This window comes from Xenopus tropicalis, chromosome 2, assembly GCF_000004195.4.
Source record: "Xenopus tropicalis strain Nigerian chromosome 2, UCB_Xtro_10.0, whole genome shotgun sequence".
NCBI classification, from domain to species: Eukaryota; Metazoa; Chordata; class Amphibia; order Anura; family Pipidae; genus Xenopus; species Xenopus tropicalis.
The window spans coordinates 98,294,510-98,317,740 of NC_030678.2; the positions used below are offsets into that span (position 1 = coordinate 98,294,510).

At 37.5% G+C, this 23,231-nt stretch overlaps 1 protein-coding gene across 1 annotated transcript in view; it reads left to right on the top strand.

Moving 5' to 3' along the window:
* Positions 1 to 11,451, top strand: part of tyw1 (tRNA-yW synthesizing protein 1 homolog) — a gene marked incomplete in the record, with an annotated part of 71,152 nt that extends 59,701 nt beyond the window's left edge. Inside the window, 4 exon segments of the mRNA NM_001102797.2 lie at positions 2,088 to 2,198; positions 5,886 to 6,053; positions 10,628 to 10,914; positions 10,915 to 11,451. Coding sequence (NP_001096267.1) covers positions 2,088 to 2,198; positions 5,886 to 6,053; positions 10,628 to 10,849 — 501 coding nt within the window.
* Between the last annotated feature and the right edge of the window lie 11,780 nt (positions 11,452 to 23,231).

A 23,231-nucleotide genomic window follows, 5' to 3' on the forward strand; every position in this document is an offset into this window, starting at 1 on the left:
TGATTGCATTATATGTTTATTTAGATCCAGTGTAATAAAGTTATCCAGACAATCCATATATATGTATATATTATATGGGTGAATGGGATTGGTTGGCATTTCAAACTTCATTATTAATAAAATCAGTAGATTATCCATTTGGCATCCGTCTTAAACATTTCAGTATTGCACTTACACTTCTATTAGGACTTACATCATGATGTATAAATGTGCTTTAGTAACATTGCAGTAGTACTTCTCTATTTATGGATGCCACATTTTTCTTTTAAAGGTGTTTTTATGTTGAAATATTTTCACTCTAGCCTAGAAGCCATTCGTGCATTCTTATCAGTAGCATAAACCAGCCCAATATGTTTCTCGAAGCTGCTGTTCTTACTAATTTTTATGGTAGGTTCAAGTGTTTTTCCGTGAAGAAATTGATTGGCTACACATTGCCTCAAGCAGTTTTCCTTTTTTTCTGACAGCTACTAAGCTCTTAAACCCACCTGTAATCGCACCCTGCTGCCGACTATCAAACAGTCCAGCCAGTCTAGCACACTGTGTATGTGTCCCAGGTGGCAAGCAAACTTTTAGAAATCCCTTTGCTGTTGCTTGAATATTTCATAGTAAGAGTTGCTTATTTAACATTACAAACAAAGCTGTGGTATAAATAACTAACTGCTTTGCCTTTTGCAACAGTGCCACTATTTATTTTAAAAAAAAAAAATTACTTATACTGTAATTTTATACTTTTGTTAAGTATGGTTTGATGTACTTTTTGACAGATTAAGGTAATAAAGCATAATTATTTCTGCCATTACTGCTACCAAAAGGAAATTTGCCAGTTTGTAGCATGTACTTTGTGGTAAAGATGTTTCTGTGTAACTAGGATCATAATTTTTCTGTTTCCCCGTTCAGCAACACCTGGTGGGCCACATGCCACATATCCCGCTTTGCTATGTCACATAGAGAACAGGAATTTAAGAATGATTATGCAGTGCACATTACTATGGTGAAACCAAACCATTTGGGACTTCCTTAACATGATTTACCAGATAATTATTTCTGGGCCATAAAAATGTGTTACTGTTCACATTGTTGCAGAAGCCAAGACCACAGTCTCTGACTACATCAGTCTGCACCGAAATATGTTAGTTTTTTTTTCTGTTTTATATATTGTATATAAAAAAAAAACAATGTTGCACAAGTTCATATTTTACTAACACATTGGTAAGGATTCCAATGTGCTTTACACAGTATATCCACAGTTTGGTATAAAAAAAATTCTTATATAAATAAATAAATACATATAAGCTTTCTTTTGTATCGGATTTCTCTGATACTGAGTTGTAAAAAGTACACCTTTTCAGAATACCATATTTGCCTTTTGCCTCTTTAGATGTAACTTAATAATAATAAGTGGTGTTTTTAGTTTTGAAAATGCGTAGATGAGCACAGCCAGTTAAACTACCTTCTGCTCTACGCTGTATAAAGCCACCTGCCACCTAAATAATCTACTCAGTTGCCTTCTAAAATGTATTGTTGGAATTACATTTTGTGGTAATTGATCAAAGGACAGCAAAAAGTTTGTCTTTAGATTGGCATCCAGGACTAAATGCCATAGGCAAGTTCTGAATATCCTTTGACAACCGCAGTTTGATGTAGCTTATCTTTTAAAGACAGATGTGCTGATGGTGCCATTTTTCTTCTAATCGTACTTTGGGGATGTTGTATCACTGCAAAATAAACAAGAGTGTGCCCTTAAGGAAAGGCTAATGATAAAGCAGAACCTGCTTATACAAGCATGCAAATATTTTACACTAAACCTGTCATTCTAATTTATCTTAATTTTTATGGCAGTCTGGACAGCCCTGTTTCTAACTGTAGTATCAAGAAATGTGACTATAGTATCAAAAAGGGACAACTGTAAATTACAATCTTTATTTTATTTTTTTTTGTACTTTGTTTGGGAATCAATCTATGTCATAACTTTTCTATAACAAGTTGCATGCATCAGTAGTATCTCCTCAGTGCTCTGCTCCGTGGAGTAATTTATAAGTTAAATGGTAGATATGCATTCATTCTTGATATATTGCTTTCCACTTTAGCAACAGAGGACTGTATACAGACTGACCCTAGTAAAAGCTTGGAATGTGGAAGAGCTGAAAGCTTATGCTGACTTAGTTGCTGTTGGACGACCAGATTTCATTGAGGTTAAGGTAAGATATCTGTCAGTGCAGGGCCATTGTTCCCTTACAAAAGAAGAATGGGATTCTCTTCATTGATGTTGTAGCTTATTTTACCCAAAGAAAGGAAATTCTTGTTACTTGACATCTGCTGCAGCCTGATTATTCATTCTAACATATATTTTATTAATAATCAATCAGTCTGATACTAAATAACACTATATATTCCTCTGGAACATGCATTTCATTGTCCCCACCTATTTGTGCTAAAATTCCACATCACTGTAATTTAAAAAAAAAAAAGCGGAGAAATTAGTGTTGTAATTATGATGCTAAAATATGAAAAATGGAACACACAGTAATGAGCCCCTTAAAGGAACAGTAACACCAAAAAATGAAAGCGCTTTAAAGTAATAAAAATATAATGCACTGTTGCCCTGCACTGGTAAAACTGGTGTGTTTACTACAGTAACACTACTATAATTTATATAATAAGCTGCTGTGTAGCCATGGGGGCAGCCATTCAAGCTGGAAAAAAGGAGAAAAGGCACAGGATACATAGCAGATAACAGACAAAACACTATTGTATTCTACAGAACTTATCTGTTATTTGCTATGTGCCTGTGCCTTTTCTCCTTTGAATGGCTGCCTCCATGGCTACATAGCAGCTTGTTTATATAAATTATAGTAGACTTTCTGAAGTAAACACACAACTTTTACCAGTGCAGGGCAGCAGCACATTATATTTTAGTTACTTTTATACACTTTCATTTTTTGGTGTTACTGTTCCTTTAACTCAGAAAGAATGAAGATATATAAAACATGAACACAACAGTAATATATGCTTCTTAATGTCTTCTGTAACAAATGATGCATGAAAGTGCTTGAGAGATTGTGATATATTATTTTTTTTTTTTATACCCATTTGTGAACAAAAATAGGTGTCTTTAAAGAGCTATTTTCTTTACCAATAACTACAATAATGCAATGTTCATTAAATTTGTATACATATAATAGCAGTCTATTCAGAATAAAAATATAGCTTCACCACTCATTTCTATGGAATGGAATGTAAGGAATTGTACATGTGGAATTCACCAAACTAATATTCAAGCTTTATGGGCATAATACTATAGTAAATAGTTCCACTTAAGTTAGTATTTTAAAAACAGTCACATTTTATAGGACCAGTAACATAATAAAGCAAAAAAATATATACATTTGTGTATACAGATATAACAGTGGCGAAGGAGGTTATTGGACCTATGAACCTAAACTTTGAATAAATCTGTGTAATCTGCAGAAGTCCTTGTGACTTCTAGAACTGATCATTTGTCATTAGCATTACGCCAGAGTTGCCTTTGACAGCTTCCATATATTATAAGGCAATTTAAAAGCAAGGGCTTCAGAAGCAGAGGTGATACCCTAACAACTAGCAGTTAAAAAAAAAAAATAAATAAATATGATTAAAAAACCCAAAGCATATACAGTCTCTAACATACTAAAAGTTAATGTTTAGGTGAATTAACATTTTACGGTTTTGCTTGCAACATAAAATAATCAGCGCACCATAATGTGCTTGTTTTTCCATTCTTGTCTCTCTCAGTTCCTTCATGTCTCTGCATGGTGCAGACACAGAGCTGCTCGTAGGATTCTGGATCACCCATTGCTTTTAGCTCTTCAGCCAGAATAAATCAGAACTAGACTTCAGTACCAGATAGTACAGGGAAAATTAATTAAGTTTTAAAAAGAGATGGGGATGCTGAAATTTCAATGCGGAGGTTATAGCAGCCTTTTCCATGCCACTGGTAAATATTGCTGAGAAGAGTTGTGAAACACAGGCGGCTTACCTTAAAGAGGACCTGTCATCCTAAGAAATAACTCCAAATTATTTTCTATATTGTTAGTTGAGCAAAATAAACTTTACTTACTCTATATAAATAATATAAATCTTGTTTCCTTCCGTCTTAGAATTACTCAATCAAAGCAAGCAGGTAGGCACCATTCTGAGAACACTTTTATGAAGTCAAACTTTGTATGATGTCAAAATCTTGTTTATGTGCCAGAATGGGGGACCAGATGCCCATGCACTGACTACACAATTAGATGATGAGGAGGGAGGGCAAAAGTGAGATATGCAGTGAGATCTAGGTGGTGCTGAACGGAAAGCTAAAGTTATTGTCTGCCCCTCCTCTATGCCTAAGGCAGGGGTCTCAAACTCGCGGCCCGCGGGCCATTTGCGGCCCTCGGTACAATATTTTGTGGCCCGCACCAACGTCTTCTCAAAAGCAATGAATGGATCACGATTTTTATTGCGATTCAAGGGATAATGCAAGGCACGGTGGGCGGGAGCTGCTAATTGCGGAAATGACATTATGCCATCATAACAGTTATTATGGGAAGACGTTCTATGTGCACAATTAGCTGCTAAGGAGCTAATTGTGCACACAGAACGTCTTCCCATAATAACTGTTATGATGGCATAACGTCATTTCCGCAATCAGCAGCTCCCGCCCGCCGTGCCTTGCATTATCCCTTGAAAGCCAATTTTTTGTGAAATCCCTTATGCGGCCCAGCCTCATCCTGACTTTGCCTCCTGCGGCCCCCAGGTAAATTGAGTTTGAGCCCCCTGGCCTAAGGCATAGAGGCGGGGCAAGCAATATATGATTGACAGCTGGAATTTTTAATTGCCTTTATAATGGGTTTTATGTGGGTTTCGTGTTTAATTTGAAATGGACTTTTATTATACAGCTTTTTATGTCTGGGTGACAGGTCCTCTTTAATCTGAGACTGATGTCTCAGATTGATTATTAGCTGCTACTTTTGACTAGATAAAGATCTAATTTTTCCATTATTTCCACTTTAACAGCATTGAAATCTGTTACTTGTCAGCTAAAAGCAGCACCTAACAATTTCCCAGTTTGGTAAAGTCCTAAATGCAACTAGGTGTTGCTAATAGTGTTTCTGCACAGGGAAGATTTGTAGTCCTCTGCAGTTGCAGAAGTTAATACATTATCATTAATATTTGCAGTCTACTTTATAAAAAAAACCCAAAAAACCTTATTTTAGCTGTATAAGCAAGATAATTGGATATTGAAAATGCACACGATGAGTAGATGTAGACTTTCTTTTATTAATATTAAGGTTACAATGTGTATTTATGAATTTAGTATTGCTACTGTTTGCTACTTATTTGTCAGGCACCCCTTAATGACTAAAATTACTTATACCCCTTCTTTAAAACGCAACAGCCAAGCCAACAGAAAGATTTGCAAGTTCTGTATATATTCGTACTAAAACACATGCAGCAATGAATTCTGTTCTTATGCTATTTGCAAATCAAATACCAAGCCAGGGTGCACAGGGACAAATCTATACCAGCATAACGGGCATATAGCTAGTGATTTTATAGTAAAATAATAAGATACCTTTCGCATTCCGCAAATGTTTAAGGGTGCTATATGATTGAAAGTATAGATCTGTGATTCCCCTATTATCCTACCATACCTGTTCCTCTAATTCTGATAACTGCCGAGAGTCTTCAAAAACCCATAAAGTGAATCCTCCTCAAGGAGGCTCAAAACCAGCTTCTGCATAAAGGACAGTTAATATTATTGTATTAGGAGACATTATTAATAAACATTATGCAGTGACTCTATTTGTTCCAACAACTAGCACCAAATAATATACATTCTACATGTCTCTCTGGTCTTTTGACAGGGTGTTACCTACTGTGGAGAGAGCTCAGCCAGTAATCTAACAATGGCAAATGTTCCATGGCATGACGAGGTTGTTCGCTTTGTTGAAGAGTTGGCAGATCTCCTTCCTGATTATGAAGTTGCATGTGAACATGAACATTCCAATTGCATGCTCATTGCTCATGAAAAGGTAGGTTATAAGAGAAATGTGTAGTTTATATAATTTATTTATTTATTTTTACACATTTTTCTAGATAACTTTTTATATGTACAGTTTGTGCCTTCATTCAATGCCATTTAGATAGTGGATGAAAATGTACATAATGTTTGTTTGATAGCTTGATAGAGCCTGTAACATCATAAAGTGAAAACTACTTTATTTACATTTAAAGGTATCTTTTAAGTGCATGCATATGTGACATTTGACTACAATTTACCTCTGCTTAAGTACTTAAGACATTATTTTCAATATAGTTTGTTTAACTGCTATGTAAATGCGGGCCCTACAGTCTAACTTTAATGCAAATGGCTGCCCCCATGGCTACATATTAGTCTGCTGCTGTGAATTTTTTACAGTGGTTATGTTCATCAGTTATTGTTGGATCATCTTGAATTCATCATTTGTGTATGCATCATACCATGTAGAAAATAATTTAGCTCTTTGGCATTGTCCCTTCAGTAGCTTATCTTCCAAAAATATCAGTGATGTACAAATGTCAACTTGCCACTAAGCAACAAAGACATCATGAGAGCCTATGGAAACAATTGGATCGATCTAGCCTTCAGCAAGCTGAAAAGTAACATATTTGGATCATAGCAACATAGCAAAAACATAGGGCAACATAAAATTACATTTTGTGTATCATTTTTGTATTAAAGGGGATGTGTGCTTTTGGCATGTTGTACCAATGAGCTAAAACTTTGTTTTTTTAATTAAAATGTGTGAATGCGGTTACTTGATATTAATTGTCCTAAAGCCTGAAGATGGGGGTCACCAACCGTCTTCTTCACTACACTGTTGCATAAATCAGCAACTGGAAGTGGTTATTAGTCAGAAAAATGTAGCTTCCAGCCACCTTAATTATATTAGTTGCTGATAATGGAGTAATGGTATGAGAAGGAATGAGGACAGCCAGTGGATGTGCTGTAGCAGTTAAAGCTGAGTTTACCTGATAGATCCTCACTTCTCACTGCTGATTTCTGTTTACCCAGTCCCCAGGGTGAGTGCGTGTGCAGAGATCATAGCATTATTATAGTTAAGGCGTGATCTGTGTAAATGGACATTAAGTGGCAAGTGCAGGAAATACATATGGTTTTTATGATTTGATTTTTTTTTAATAAATGTTAATTTTTCCATGATCCTGCTTTGAATACATGAGAATGCAAGAGCACTTTCGTCCTTTTTCATTTTAAGTGGACATCTTGTTTGCTCCAAAGCTAAAGATATTAAAGAAAAATGTTAATTAGTTACATTCACTGTTGAATTAATTTGCTAATGCATTACATTCAGCTGTAAATGACTGGCTGGTCTGGATAAATATATACTCCTTAATTAGTCTCTAAGACAGGTTTGTGTAGCTACTCAGATCCAAGGAACTGTGTATTATACAGGACAGATTTTCTAAAATGGCACACATCTGTATTAAAGAAAAAACACTGCTATTAAAATATTTTCAGCCTTAATATGTTTCAGCTATAACGGCTATGATGCTTGGCCACTCCATCTCCTGTCTGTCCCTATGGCGCTGATAGCCAAGCAGAAGCATGCACAGTTGAAGCAGATGTTGTTTTGGCCTTCACGCCACTGACTCATGGACAGAAATTATATTCATTTTGGGTTCCTTGACAAAAAGATTAATAAATACTGCTGTAAGATGAGGGCCTCAGTGGAAACAAGGTACATAGGTTGGTTGTAATAGATGTAGCTAGTAGTAATTAGCGTATCTGTCCCGTTTCACTTAGCCGAAAAATTAGAAATTATGAAAATGACGTTCGGAACTTATTTTTTTGATGTACGCGACAATTTTTGTTTACACTGGCAACATTTTTTTTTTGTCACGCGGCGCAATCCGCCATTGGCAAAATGCGGAAATTTGCCGCAAATCCATGCCTGTGAAATTATTTTGCCCATCACTAGTAGCTAGCTCTAAAGAGTTGGAAGCAACAAGATGTGGCTACAGGTAAGTTGCAGCTGAATGGAGACCTACACAGAATTTTCAGATATTTATTCTTCTGGACCAAGCTTAAACCTTCAAAGGTTCAGCTCTAAGATTTGGTGACTGAATTTACTTGTATTTATTATACTGTGTATATAAAAAAAGACTAATAAAGAATGTCATATATTCTACACTTCCTGTAACACAAAATCAACACTTTGAGATCCTGAAGCATCAGATCAATATTATAACAATCAGCTTTTTATAACAAGACCACAGCCTGTTAGTGGATGTTAAGTTGTAATCTTATCATTCTCCGATTTTTTTTTTTTTTTTAATTTATGGATTTAATTTTGTAAGTTAGTTTTACTCAAAATATCTTTTAAATATTGCACTAGGTGAAATTTTCATTAACAAATGAGAAAATTAACAGAAGATTTGTGTATGTTCATAAATAGCCATGAAGCTGGGATATAAGTGGTCCCTAGCTTTCTTTTTAATTAAAATGAATTTCTCCACTAATCTATTTTTCATATGTTAGAATTAATTGCTAGTGTTCATGGCAAGGACTGCTTATCTTACTAGCTTTTCCTTTCTTAATAATAATATCCATGAAATTCCCATGAAATTCCCAAATATCTGTTTAATTTAATGTAATTCTTCTTTAGCCAGATATAATAAACTTTTGTATTGCAAGCAATATGTGTTTTACACAAAGATGTCTCTAATGCACTGCACACTTTCCTGCTGAATTACAAGTTTAGGAATATCTGTTCTGGCCCAGTTTTTGCTACTTTTCTTTACACACATTGAGCAAGCTCTTAGACTTGTGTGTTTTATTACTGAACTGTTTGGTTTGCCAGGCGCTTAATAAAATTAGGCCACAACCATGTTTTGTAGTAGTCCGATTTACCATTAACTGTCATTCTTCTGTTTAAATCAAACCCTGTAACCCTTATTATCCGCATTGAACAATTCATGGCCTAGAGTATTATTGTTTGGTCTGTTTAGATGTATATAAATATATATACAACTAATTTTTAATATTCAAACATTTCAATTAATATACTTAGTAGGGATCATTTAGCTTACAAACAATTAGTTCTTTATAGGTATTGGAATTAAATGCTATGAAAAGTGTCAGCAAAGCTTTTAAACAGACCAAAAAGTAATATTCTCTTTACAGGCTTTAGCATTTCTAAGCTTTCATGGTGATTTACTCTATAGTCATACACAACAACAAATTCTTGATCTTTTTCATGTCTTGCATAGTAAGGCTGTTGTAGGAACTAAAGGTTGTTCTCTTGGCTAACATAATTTACAATTAAGGAGGGGTAAGTTTTCCAGTAAAGGAATTTCACCTTCTCCTTGTGAAAGTCACAGCCACTCTGCTGATGAGATTCTGTTCCATTATTTCTGGCGCGCGTCGCACAATGGTTCTAATGGAAAGAGCCAAGATGCTGCCAACCCTTCTTAACATTTGGAAGCAGGTATCAATGTGTTTTATTAAGAGACCTTTGGTATTTATGTTGTAGCAAAGTAAGCACGTTGTCTATCATATCTTTGGCCACAATGCTCTTCTTGTGTTAAGCCTGAATTTATCAGAGTACTAATCCTCATTCAGTTTTCAAATGAAATTAATTTTGGCATTTCTGGATTAGATGTAAACCTATTGCTTATATGAGACTGCTTCCAACTCTGAACGAATAACAATCACTTTCATGTAAGGAGCTTTCATGTGATATGTAGAACATTTTAGTCTCTACTAGGTTTTTACATTATTGGTTGCAGGAATTGGGAATATTTACTGTTTGTTTTTTTCCTTTTGTATATTTTTTTGTAAATATTCTTTAATGTTATCTTAGGCAAGCCCTAAACATGAGACATTACTGTGATGCTCTCTGGGCATGTTTATTGCATAATTTTTAGGAAAAGAAAAATTACAACCTTCTAGTGAAATATTGAGAATATCTTTTTATTTTATTGATAGGTGTTGTTTTACTAAGCTGACTTGGATGTTTAACGGGATTTCAGGAGATGCTTATGTATGCTGAATTCTGTATATATATAGTTTTATTGACTTGAATTGACTGAAACACTTTTTTAATAGTTATTTCTGTGGTTTTTTTGGTGGTGGTTTCTCTGAATAGTAATTCTTTGGCCAGTGTTACACTTCACATTTTCATAGCTGGAATTATATACGCCAATGAGGAAAAGGCAGATTTGCTCAGTCGGGACAAGCCTGTCCGCACACATACAGGGCAGATTTTGGCACGAAAGTGCATACGTCCACGTTTCACAAGGGAGATATTCCATTTACTAGTAGTATTGGTGCAGGTATTAATGCTGGTTGTTGTACCAGATAATTAATGCTCATCCACTGCATTATGCAAGAAAAGCCCCATTCAGTTTCCTGGATACCTAATACAGTTTTCCTTTTTGTTTATAGGATGTAGTGCAGTTCCATGTTAGTTTTGGGCATTTTGGTTGGGGGCATAGAATACACTATCTTTCAGTTATTATTTTTTATTAAAAAAAAAACAAAAAAAACAACTTGCCTTATTATTTTATGATGTATGTGCTCATTTACTGTTTTTTTTCTTTCTAGTTCAAGATTAATGGCGATTGGTGGACTTGGATTGATTATGAAAGATTTCAGGAGCTAATTCGGGCTTTTGACGAGAGCAAGGGCTCCCAAAAGTTTACTGCTATGGATTATGTTGCAAAAACTCCAGAATGGGCTTTATTTGGTTCCAGAGAAAGGGGCTTCGATCCTTTGGATAAACGATTTCAAAGAAAGAATAAAACAAAGGACATTTCTGGGTGTTAAATTAGGAAATTTCTCACATCTGAAGTTATACCTATTGCCACAATGGACATTTTGAATACTAAGGGAGTAATGTATCAAATATCACTAACATTTTTACCAGGTCTTTTAAACCAAAGCAACCATTCAGGTACCTACCTAGCACATTTGATAGCTATAGCTATTGATTAGCTGCTGTGGGTGCTAGACATGGTGCAAACTTGATCTTTATAATGTTTTGATGCCATGTTATGTAAAATAAGGTACTTAAGAAACCATTGTTCTAGGCAAAAGAGCAGAAGCAAGAAATATAAAAATGTTTTTTCTTGGGCCAGCTGTACTGTAATCTTGTTCCCCTGGTAATTGGTGATATTATGCTTACATATTCCTGTATTATGTAAGAACAGGCACAAACAACCTGTGCCCCCCTGCATGTTGTTCAACTATAACTACCAACAATTAGTAACAACCGAAAGCTGGAGGGGGTTCAGTGAGTTTTATGCAACTGCATCTGAAGGGCTGAGGGTAGGGTTTGAAAACCAGATTGTACAGGTCTAGAATTTGCTATTTGTGGGATTTTAAACGTATACCTTTTAAATGCATAAATAAAAATCATTAAATAGTGACTTTGCCTTCTAAAAAATGTTTGCAATCACCCCATGTTTCATAAACCTGTTTACTACATTCTCTCCATTATATTGGTATGATGGTTACTTTGCTTAATACAATATAGTTAGGTTCCTATGCTTTATATTTTTTTTTATGAAATCTCTTTATGCAAGCTGTAGGTTAGCAATATTTTTTTTTGTGGTATTTTGCTTTTCGAAAGGTTTCTGGAATTTTAATCATGTCTGTGTGGATAACTGCTTTTAAGCTTTTAGTTATTATTTGCCTACATGCTTACAGGCAACTGCATCCGGTTTAATGAAACCAACCAACAAAGTGCCGCATAAAGTACCCTGGTCCCATGGATTTCTGTTACTTTGTTTAGGCAGGCAGGGGTGAGACAAACTCTGAAAACACTTGTAGTTCAATACTGATTGTATGTGGACCTCTTGTGGGTATGTAGCCTTTTAGTTCAAATAGTAGAGAGTAACAGATTGTTAAAATTCAGGGTTTCTTACACTTTTTTTCTGAGCATTTTTGTTTTTAAAGCTCTTGGTGATTAATTTGGTAAAATGGCAAATAATAATGTACTGTATGTCTATATAAATCTCCCAGGTAGATGGAGGGTGTTTTCATGACATTTTCATCTTTAAATACCCATATTAAATAAAGAGTCGAGTAATGTTTGTGTTTTTTAATGTCTTTGGAAAATGTGTTGACAAGTGTTTCAGCAACCCAGACAAATGTTTTAACGATCAGATTGGTCTAGATCTACAAAAGAGTAGACTGGGAGTATTGAGATGGCTCTATGCACTAAAGATCATTTTGTTTAAAATACTATGGTTTTTTTTTAATAGAGAAACTCGCATCCACAGTTCTCATCTTAAACAGCAATTATTGATTTTTCTCTATGAACCAGATGTTTTATGCCACGGTGGCACCACTTCAGACATATGTTGGGTGTGGCTATAAGGGGTTGTACACTTTGTCCCTTGCTCACCTTAAGCACAAGCTTGACTAGTGTAACGCCCCCTAAAAGACAAGACTCGCAACCACTTCCACAGTGAGAAATGCCACAAACTGTCACACATTAACCACACTTTGTTCCACAGCAGTCAAAGGGTTTGTTTCCACTAATTCACCAAGCACTTCAGCAGAAAAAGGTTTAAATTCATCTAAGCACATTCAGCTAGCAGCAAAATGGTTAATTAGGATATAAACAGGCAAACATTTCCTTCCAATACACAGATAGTTAATGCGGTGTTAGTTACACAATTTCAGGCTATGGGTTCTTTTAGGGCAACAGAAAACAGGGCTTATTTAGGTCCACAGACATAGTAAGCAAAGGGCAATTTTGAGCGCAGTCACTATTTTATTTCCCATACTGCAGCATTGTTTCTCCAGAATCCAAGTGTCCTGCAGCTGCAGGCAGGCATTGCACCTAATGCAATAAGGTCCAAATTGACAAAATGGAGACAACTGCACATGTGTTTCATTGCTAATCAGCAGTTTACAGAGTATTCTAGAAGTTTGCCTAGCCGATTTAGAACATAAGGCAAGAAGGACAGATTGGCACTGAGTGCAACTGTACTAAAGTGAAAAGAATGCATTATGATACAAGCACTACTAATGAGTGGTTTTAGGTACAACTCGCTTTGGGGGCGAAAGCACAAGTCCCCACTTCATCTGCTGATGTAAATGAGCCTTAAAATTTAATGAATAAGAAATAAAATAATACCTTACCAGGTAGAAATTCCCTTTGTGTCCCATAATGGAAAGTGGAAAATTGGCCATAGGCTTATCCTGTAATATGGAACCAGGCCAGATTCTGGAATATGATATTTGCCATTCCGGAACATTACCATTAAAATGCAGACATGCTGTGTTTCATATGTGGGTGATAAGAATTATACCAAACATGAAGAGTGTCCATAAGCTTGTCCCCCAAAGACCATCTTTTCTAATTGGTGGGCGTTGGCCTAGAAAGCATGGGATCTTCTCATCAATACTATGTGAATTACGAGGGTGTCAGAAGGGTATATGGAGTGCTTTCTGTAATCCATATATCTCCTATAACTGACCCCAGCCTCTCTTTGTTCACCAGCCCCTTCCTTTGATCATCCGTTCAAATGGAACAAACTATTACCAGCTTTCTTGCCCAAACTATGTAGCTCTGAGCAGTCTTTTAGAAGGACAAATACCCTGTCTACCTACCCATTTAAACTGCTGAAAGCGCTAATTAGTAGTCTCTGTGTCTTCATACCAAATGGTTACAGTTTAATTTGTACATAGAGTACAGCTGCTGTGGTATGACACCTTATGACCGTATTTTACAGTAATATGCAGTTTAAAGGAAACATACCATTTATATATGAACATATAAGTTCACATAAACAGAACTTTATTCCATACAGTTAGCGACATGTTAACATCCTAGCATTGTTATTGTTGGTGTTTTTTTTAGATTTGTTTGCACCTGGCTGTAACTGCAGCTTTATTCTGTACTGACAAGTTCATTAAGCAGATGGCTGGCATTCTGGCTGTTGTGCCAGAATGTGGAACAAACCTAAACCAAATCTAAAAAATGCAATTGTGTCCATTCCAAATTTTACCTTTTAGACCGTGCTTCCAGTATTATCTATGGCAGGGGTGTCGAACTCAATCAGAGAAGGGGCCAAAATCTAAAATCCAGCCTAAATCGCGGGCCGAATGGTTTACTGAACCCCCATACAAAGTACCCACAATTGCCCCCAAAAATAAGTACCCCCAATTGCCTCATCATACACAGTACCCCCCCATAGACAGTAGCCCCCACACACAGTGCCCCCAATTGCCTCATACACAGTACCCCTCCATAGACAGAAGCCCCCAAACACAGTACCCCCAATTGCCCCCATAAACAGTGCCCCCAATTGCCCCCATAAACAGTACCCTCCATAGACAGTAGCCCCCAATTGCCTCATACACAGTACCCCCCATAGACAGTAGCCCCCACACACAGTGCCCCAATTGCCTCATACACAGTACCCCCCATAGACAGTAGCCCCCACACAAAGTACCCCCAATTGCCCCCATAAACAGTGCCCCCAAAAATAAGTACCCCCAATTGCCTCATCATACACAGTACCCCCCATAGACAGTAGCCAGCCCGCACACACAGAGCCCCCACAGAAAGTACCCCCAACAGACCAGTGATGTCGGCGGCTCCTTCTCTCTTATGCCGCGGCAACAGGCACTACTATAAGGTTGCGCCTCGTCGCTGACGTGTGACGTCATACGCACGGGTGCAACCTTATAAAAGGGCCTGTTGCCGCGGCATAAGAGAGAAGGAGCCGCTGGCGCTGATGAAGACTTGGTATGTTTTTGCGCAGAGTGCGTGCAGTGATGATAGCGCGGTGCGGGCCACATTGCAAGGCCTGGCGGGCCGGATTTGGCCCGCGGTCCTTGTGTTTGACATGTATGATCTATGGTGTTAAATAAACAATCGCCCAAAATCTGAACGTAGTTAGTCATCAGGTTGGGACTTACAGGGTAGGTCCTGTGTTTGGGAACCTATGATTACGGCACTGAGTTCACCTAATCATGTCCAGTGCCATAAGTCATTTTAATCCTTGAATAGGATTGATTTGGTTCTGCCAGGCTGTTCTGTTCGATCCGTGGCAGCGGTGGTAAGCTGAAAAGGAGTTGATTTGCAATGCCCCTACTACAGAAATATCACATACAGCTGTTTTATTCAGTCTCTCTGAATTTGATATAGAGGCAATATGTTATAGTTAGTTTACTGCATAAACAAAATTTTACATACAGGTTTTAAAACATATTAATCTACTTCCCAAAATATTAGAAACATTTGTAATAGCTTTGCTTTATAATAATGTAATAGTAAGCATTGGGATTTGCATTGCATGTTGATTTATATTGTGTACTATTTTTCTTGTTTATTGCTATGTTTTTTCTTCTCAAAGGAATATAAACAACAGGAGAGAATGCATTTGGTTTTATGAAAAAAGATAAAAAATGAAAAACGCCTAGGGATATAGCAGTAGGCTCTGCACTTTCTATGCAAAGTTTGTGTAACAATAATAACAGCTATGTAGTCAGTGGTGACATGAGTTTTACAAACAATTGTAATAACCACATTCCTTCCTTGATAATATTTCTTTCAATTTATTTTGAATTCCCAACATTTATCAAATTTAATTTCCTTCTATGAGGCAGGTGAGCAGAAATATAGGCATTGGGTGGCAGTGGATGTCATCTACTTTGACTTTGCTAAAGCATTTAAAACCGTACCATACAGAAGGTTAATGGTTAAATTGAGGATTATTGACCTGAAACATAATATTTGTACTTGGATAGAGAACTGGCTGAAGGCTAGATTACAAAGAAGGTGGTAAATGGAGCTTTTTCTAATTTGACCAATATTGAGTACCACAGGGTTCTGCTCTTGGTCCTTTACTGTTTTTAACTTGTTTATTAATGACCTTGAGGTTGGCCTAGAAAGCACCATTTCTATCTTGCTTAATGATACTAAACTATACAAAACTATAAGTTTCATGGAGGATGCTGCCACTTTGCAGAGTGATTTGACTAAATTGGAGAAATGGACAGAAAACTGGCATATAAGGTGTTGACAAATGCAAAATAAAATGAGTGTTAACTTAAGGGATGAAGACATAATTTTACCTCTTTGTAGGTCTCTGGTCAGTAGTGATGTGCAGGCCGGCCCGATACCTCTGCGCAACATTTTCGGGTCGCAGGTGTGTGTGGGTCGAGCTCTTCTGCTTGCTGTCCCCACCCGTGTCCTTACACTGCCGGCTTCCCTGTTCTGGCGCTCTTTATATTTATAGGCATGTGTCCACCCTGCCCCCCCTGCCCCTTTTGTGACATCAGCGATGGGTGGGTCGGGCACGGGTCTATAAATAGAGAGGCCGAGCCGGGTAGGGTTAGGGTCTGATGCGGGTCAAGAAAAACTTGACCCTCACATCACTACTTGTCAGGTCTCACCTTGAGTATGCAGTGCAGTTTTGGGCTCCATTCCTTAAAGGGGCAGGGCACCTTTAAGTTAACTTTTAGTATGTTATAGATGGCCTATTCCTAGCAGTTTTGCAGTTGGTCTTCTTTATTAATACTTTTTATTACTTAACTCTGTTTATTTCACTGATTACTTATCTTTTTAAATCAGACTCTCTTCTATTAAGCTTCTAGCAATTTATTCAAACTGTCTGGTTGCTTGGGTACATAGGACTGAAATTCCAATACTGCTGAGCAAAATGCTTAATTTAAAAAAAAAAAAAAAAAGAAAAACACACACATAGATTAGCTTAGTTAGGAGCAAACAAAAAGTACTAGTTTTATAATTACAGAAAAAAAGGAAATCATTAAAAAATTGAGATGGTCTAATCATAATTCTGATCTTTCTGGGTATCTGGTTTCCGGATAAGTGATTTCATAACTGTATGCTGATAGGATGCTGAATCAGTTAAAACTTGCTCCTTGGTACTGTATGTCATCTCCTTACATTTAAATTTAATGTGTGCAATAAAAGTGTGTTCTTTAGCAGCAGTGTCCTGTAATTATAGTTCCCAAGTGAGACAGGCTGTTAGATCATGGCCTCTAAAGGGCTTTTGACTGGACTATAATTTGGCAACAGAACATTCACTAATTTGTTCAGTATTTACTGCTCCAACCTCTGTTCCTTGGAGGTGATTTTGAGAGACTGTCCTTAATCTCAGTCTCTTTGTCCAGGTAAAATTTATCTTCCTTTGCCTCATTTCAGCATATTGATTGTACAACAGCAAATCTGAGGATGAAACTCCCTCACTCTCTCATTTAGATCCACTTATTTTGGACATCAGCCAAACAAACTGATCAGTTCTGTCTGGCCATCTTTGTATATAGACAGACTTGCCTTTATCTGACACTTCCGCCTGTGGCCAAGTCAGTCGAGGGAGTGTTAGTAGGTAATTTGTACATTGATTAGTTTTCTAGTATAGCTCAGACTATTTTGTTTGTGTAAGTAATCTTGTATTAAAATGCCTCTGAGAAGGAATGATATTTGCTCCAGCTTTCATGGTTCAGATAAAATGTACATGATTGCATGGGAACATAACATTTATTTGAAGGATATAGCGACATTTTCATTTTGGCTTAAGTTTATCATCTTAGCACAAGTGACACTATAACCATATAATTGGGATCTGATACATTACTCTTCTGTGTTGCTCTGAGTTACACATCGAGCAGAAGGTTTTAGTGCTGTCTTGTTAAAATGTCAGTCTGATCTAGCTGTACCCGTGATTTTAGACCTCAAGTAAGATGTAATGAGACGAAGCAGCCAGTCATCAATGTTTTTTTATGTGAGTGAAACACCAGTAACCCATTTTGACATTGTGTCATAAGGGAAATGTTACATGTCGGCAGTATGACCATAGAGCAATGTGCTTAGGCAGCCAAAACCGGGATTTGCCTGTGATTTCAAGTTAAGAAAATATTAATAATAAATACTCACTGAAAAATGTATAGTTGGTGTCATTCTCAATTCTTTATAGAAAAAGAAAGTTTTAAAGCACAATAAAATTAGGTTATTTTTTGAATCAGGGGTAGGCATGCTGAAGATAACTAACATTTACACAAGCCAATGGTTGGCATTCCTTTAATGCCAGGGACAGTTGGTTGCTCAGTTCAGCGTTTTTAAGTGTAGTAGCAATAAAAAAAATTTTAAAAAATTTAAAAAGCATACTGCCCAATAGTCCTATTGTTTAGTAGAAACACCACTTTTGGCTCACCTAATCAAATATTTACTCAGTCACACTTACTTCACATTTTCTAGAACAGGCAGCCATCTCTAAAAAGGTATTCTCCCTTCCTTTCCCTCCTTGCTTCATACTGCACATGTGTTTCATTCCCTCCCCCCATCCCCTCTGCCAGATCAGCTTCTGATTGGCTGGTGGGCATGTGTAGCTCAGAACAGCAGACAGGATCAAGTTACACACATGCTCAGAGAATAGGAAGGCTGCCGCTGGCACCTACAGGAAGGGGAGAGATATTTCAGTGAAGTCACTGTAGTCTTCACACTGCTGTAGGCTGCCAGCACCATATCTCAGAGAAGCAAGCAGGGATCTGGGAATTTAGATATGCAGTAAGTACCTAAAAAGAATGCCTTTAGACTTACTTTTAATTTATATTAACCTTTCATTGTCATTTAAACTATGTATTACTGTATATATAATATTGTGAGAGATACAAGCAGTAAGAACACTCTTTGGTGTATTTTCCACCATTGTTAAAGGTAGGAAACATGTAGCACCAGGGAAAATGCCTGGTTTAGCAGCAGCTAATGCTTTTATTCATGCAAGTGCATTAGGAAAAGTCGGATAGGTGAGTGCTGGAGTAAATGGAGGGTTAATAGGATAGGTCCTCAATTCCATACTCCAGTTAGTATGTTGATTTGGCCAGCTGTAGGGAGCTGCCTGATTAGGCTGCAGGTGAGCAGCAAATAAAATGGCTGTGGGGTTACACAGAGAGGGTTGAGTTGGAGGTTGATCCTTGTCTCGGAGTAGGTCACGCTCAGAGCAGGGCACAGGGCAGGAAGGTTGCCAGCCTGTGTTAGGGTGCCCCCAGCCACTGCGAGGAGCAGAGGGAGTCGTGGCCAGGTGGATGAGTGCTGAGAGGAGTCAGTAAGGCTTAATGTGAAGCCTGAGTGTTCACAAGTGTGAGTCACCGTGGATGTCAGAAAGTCACTGGGGATGGTGTGAAACCCTGTAAAGGTTCCAGAGTGTGGAAGTAACCCTGAAAGGTGAGAGGCCTGAAGAAGGGACAAACAATAACCCTGAACTGTTTATGAACTGACTTATGTTTATGTTAGGAAGAATTGGCCCTAAATAAACCTGTGTCCCTGTCTCTTATGCTCCAGATCCTCTGCATACCTGCCTACCATTGCTAATTTCCCCCAAAAATGACGTGTACAGGTAGTCAGCATGTCATTATATACAGGGTCGGACTGACGCGTTAAATTTACGCGTTTGGGGGAGGACGTGGGGTGGGGGGCCCAACGAGGGGGGTTAGGGGACGCGGCTGGCAGGTGCACCTGCAGGGCCCACTGTGACATGCAGACTGCCTGTACGTGTAATTTTGGGGGAATTAACTATGGTAGGCAGGCATGCAGAGGATTAGGAGCATAAGCGACAGACACCACATGTGACATCATCAAGTTTATTTGGGGCACACTCTACCCAGCATAAACAAAACTGTTCACAGTTCATCAGCAAATAGTTCATCAAACATGTTTATGTTTTTTCCATTCTTCAGGGCTCTCACCTTCCAGGGTAACTCTCTCACACTGGAACCTTTTCCTGGGGCTTCTCCACTGACCCAAATGACATTCACACATCCACGGTGACTCTCACACTCGCGAACACTCGGGCTACTTACTCGGCCCGGCTATCTCTCCCCTCCTGGAATACCAGCTCACTGGCCTCTAGCACACTTTGGCTTCTCACTAAGCTTTGCTGACTTTTCTCAGCTCTCATACACTTGGTCATGACTCCCTCTGCTCCTCTGCACAAGGAATCCCCCCTGCAGTCCATATTCCACACCTCAAATGTACACTTTCTCTTACACTGTTAGGAAAGAATGCTTGTCACTATATATATATATAGAATAACTGTAGTAGGGAATCTCTAGCGCTCAAGATTCTAGATGCTTTTTTGATTGATTTTGCACTAAGTGGGTGGGGAATCACCAATCACACCAACTTATGACATCACTACAGAATTTTGGCGCCATTTTAGGTTTATGAGTGGGTTTGTTGTAATGCTTGTGCACTTTGAGAAAGGCTGTGGACTCAGCCGAAACGTTAGTCTGTCACAATAAATACCTTTTATTTTCACTAAGACCTGTGAGTGCGGCATCTACTTTTCAGTTATTCTATACAATTTTGTATACTGCACCCAGGCATCTGTGATCCTATATAAACGTGAGTGCCTGCTTCTCTCCTTTTTTATATATATATATATATATAATGTATGTAAGCAGAGAGGAGTACAACCCTTAACTGCAAGATCAGCTGACCCAGGTGCGACAAAAATAAATGTAGATAAAAGAAAAATACTGCACTTGTGGGAACAAGATACAAAATAATTTAATTGTAAAAAATCCTACGTTTTCCCCATGAGTGCGGTATTTTTCTTGATGATGTCGTCATGATGTTTTTTTGCACAAAAAATATGAATGAGACACTGGGGTATTTAGGTTTGGGTCAGAGTTGTGTATGGTATTTTGAAAAAGGTCTGGGATCAGACAGAAATGTTGGTATTTCAATAAACTCTTTTTGGATTGAAATCCTGTTTTAGTGCTGTAACTACTTGCACTATATATTGTTTTTGACTTTATTTTACTCTTTTTCATTGTATGTATGTATGTATGTATGTATATATATATATATATACACAGAATTTCTCCCCCTCTCCCTCTCATACACAAGAGCCATGAATATCCTGTAAATGATATCCTTATAAACAGTGCTTAATGATGTCATCAGTTATATTCGGTGAATGACTCATTAAAACCTGTATATTATAATACATATTGTATCCCTTATTGCAAAATATTAGGATATTAGAAGTCACCTTTACCTTATGCCTTTATATGGTCATGGAACTCCTTGGTTGCTAATAATATCATTGTATTTTGCAAAAGGGGGTACATTATTCACTAAATATACTATATATAAATGCAATAGAGGCTATATCAGTCACTTATGTAAGTTTGTCATTTAATTATCTAATAAAAATGGTAAAGAATATATATATACATATATTAAGTTGTAGGATCAGACTTTGTCTGTATTGCTTGATCATCGATATTGATTTTTATATGCTGTTGTCTTTCATCATTAAAGGAATCAGACCCTTTTACCTATCTGGTATGAGCGGCCAGGGGGCAGGGGACATCAGCAGGCAGGCAGGTGGAGATAGGGTTGGTAGGTGTGCGCCATGCCCATCCAAAGATTTTTTTTGTGGGGAGGCTCGGCACAGGGTTGTTACACCACTGATCATTTTCATGATTTCAAGATGCCTGGTCTTTTATCTTTACAACAGGCCAACAGCAGATGCTTTATGGCAAAACTAACAGCACCATAAAATACCCATCTATGGCTGTATGTGTTTAACATGGCTTTCTTTTAACCATTTCTTTTTTACTATTCCTGGATAGTTATCAGCTTGAAGTATATTGCAATATATAGACAAACAGTGAGGGGCATTTCTAAGTAGCCCAATGCACAGAATGTCTTACTGTCCCAATAGATCATGAACTTTGTGGTCACAGCCTCATTGCACCTCTGCTTTGTTGTTTAAAATTTAGTGGTGATGCAAAGTCAAAAAGGTTCAGCAAGCAGGTAGATGTAAAAGAGAATTACCACAAACACTGTCATTTTCCTGCAGGGAAATAGAGAAATATTGTGGCTTCTTAATGACTCTGATAATGATATTATCTTGGCACACGACATGAGGTTGTCAGCTGCCTATGCCATGCTGCCAATTGCTAGCTTCCGGAATTTGCTGAACATTTACATTCCAGAAATATGCCACTTGCTTGCACTGTATCTTTTGCTGCTTTCATTTTCATGTTGTGAATTAATGTATATTACACTGGCTTTCTGGAAAGGAACATGTATCAGTGTCCTGGTAACAGCATTTTTGGGGGACTACACCTGCTTGCAATGGTCTTAGTCCAAGTAACTGTACTACTCAACAGTTCAAAAAACACCTATTTCCTTAAAAGGTCTGCATTAAAGCAACCATTATAAACTTTTGGGATGATTATAGCTCCATTAACCAAGGTCAGTTGCTTTGTGAGTTATGAGGTGCCTTGGATTTTGCTGGATTGGATTTATGTGTGTGTATATAAATCTATAAAACTCAAAATGACACTGCACTCATCAACTAAGTGATTTATTTAAAATCAAACTGCTGTGCTCTTCCTCAGTTTGTCCACCATAAGGAATGTGGCACCTTTTTAGTTTATAGTATTTACTTTTTAACAACACCCGTGACAACCTTGTCCATATTATCAGCCAAAAGTTTGTATTCAGTTTAGAAAACAAGTGCCTGGGTGCCAGAATCTATTAGACTAAAGCAGCAAAGAAAAACTGCACTCACAAGTGCCAAAAAATTGTTCTTTTATTAAATGGACATCTCAGTCTCATAGACAAAGGTCTCTAATGCTGGTTTATATATACAGGTATGGGACCTTCTATCCAGAATGCTCAAGACCCAGGGCTTGAATCTACATATGTAGATTCGGCACTCCTAAGCGTAGTCAGTCGACCCGGGTGCTACCAATTAAGAATTAAAAATAAAAAATCTAGTGAATATTGGTGCACTGGCCTGTCCTGTAATGTATTAAGTATTAAATAAAAGCTATGTTTTAAATGATTCCCGGTGTGCACCAATATTCACTAGATTTTTTTATTATATATATATATAAGCTAAGGCTGTCTGCTGTAGACTTAAATTTAATTAAATAATGCAAATTTAAAAAAATATTTCCTTTTTTTCTGGTCCCCAGGTCCCAAGCATTCTAGATAATAGGTCCCACACCTGTACCAGAAATTCTATTTTTCTGCTATTTAATATGCATCTTAGGCTAATGCTAGACGAGCGTAGGGCGGATATTTTCGGTAAGTGGAAAAGCGCTTGCTGAAAATTCCGCCCTACGCCTCCTACATGTGCCTGCACCCGAATGAATGAGATACGCTCGGGTGCAGGCACATGTAGCTGAAATACACATAAAAACG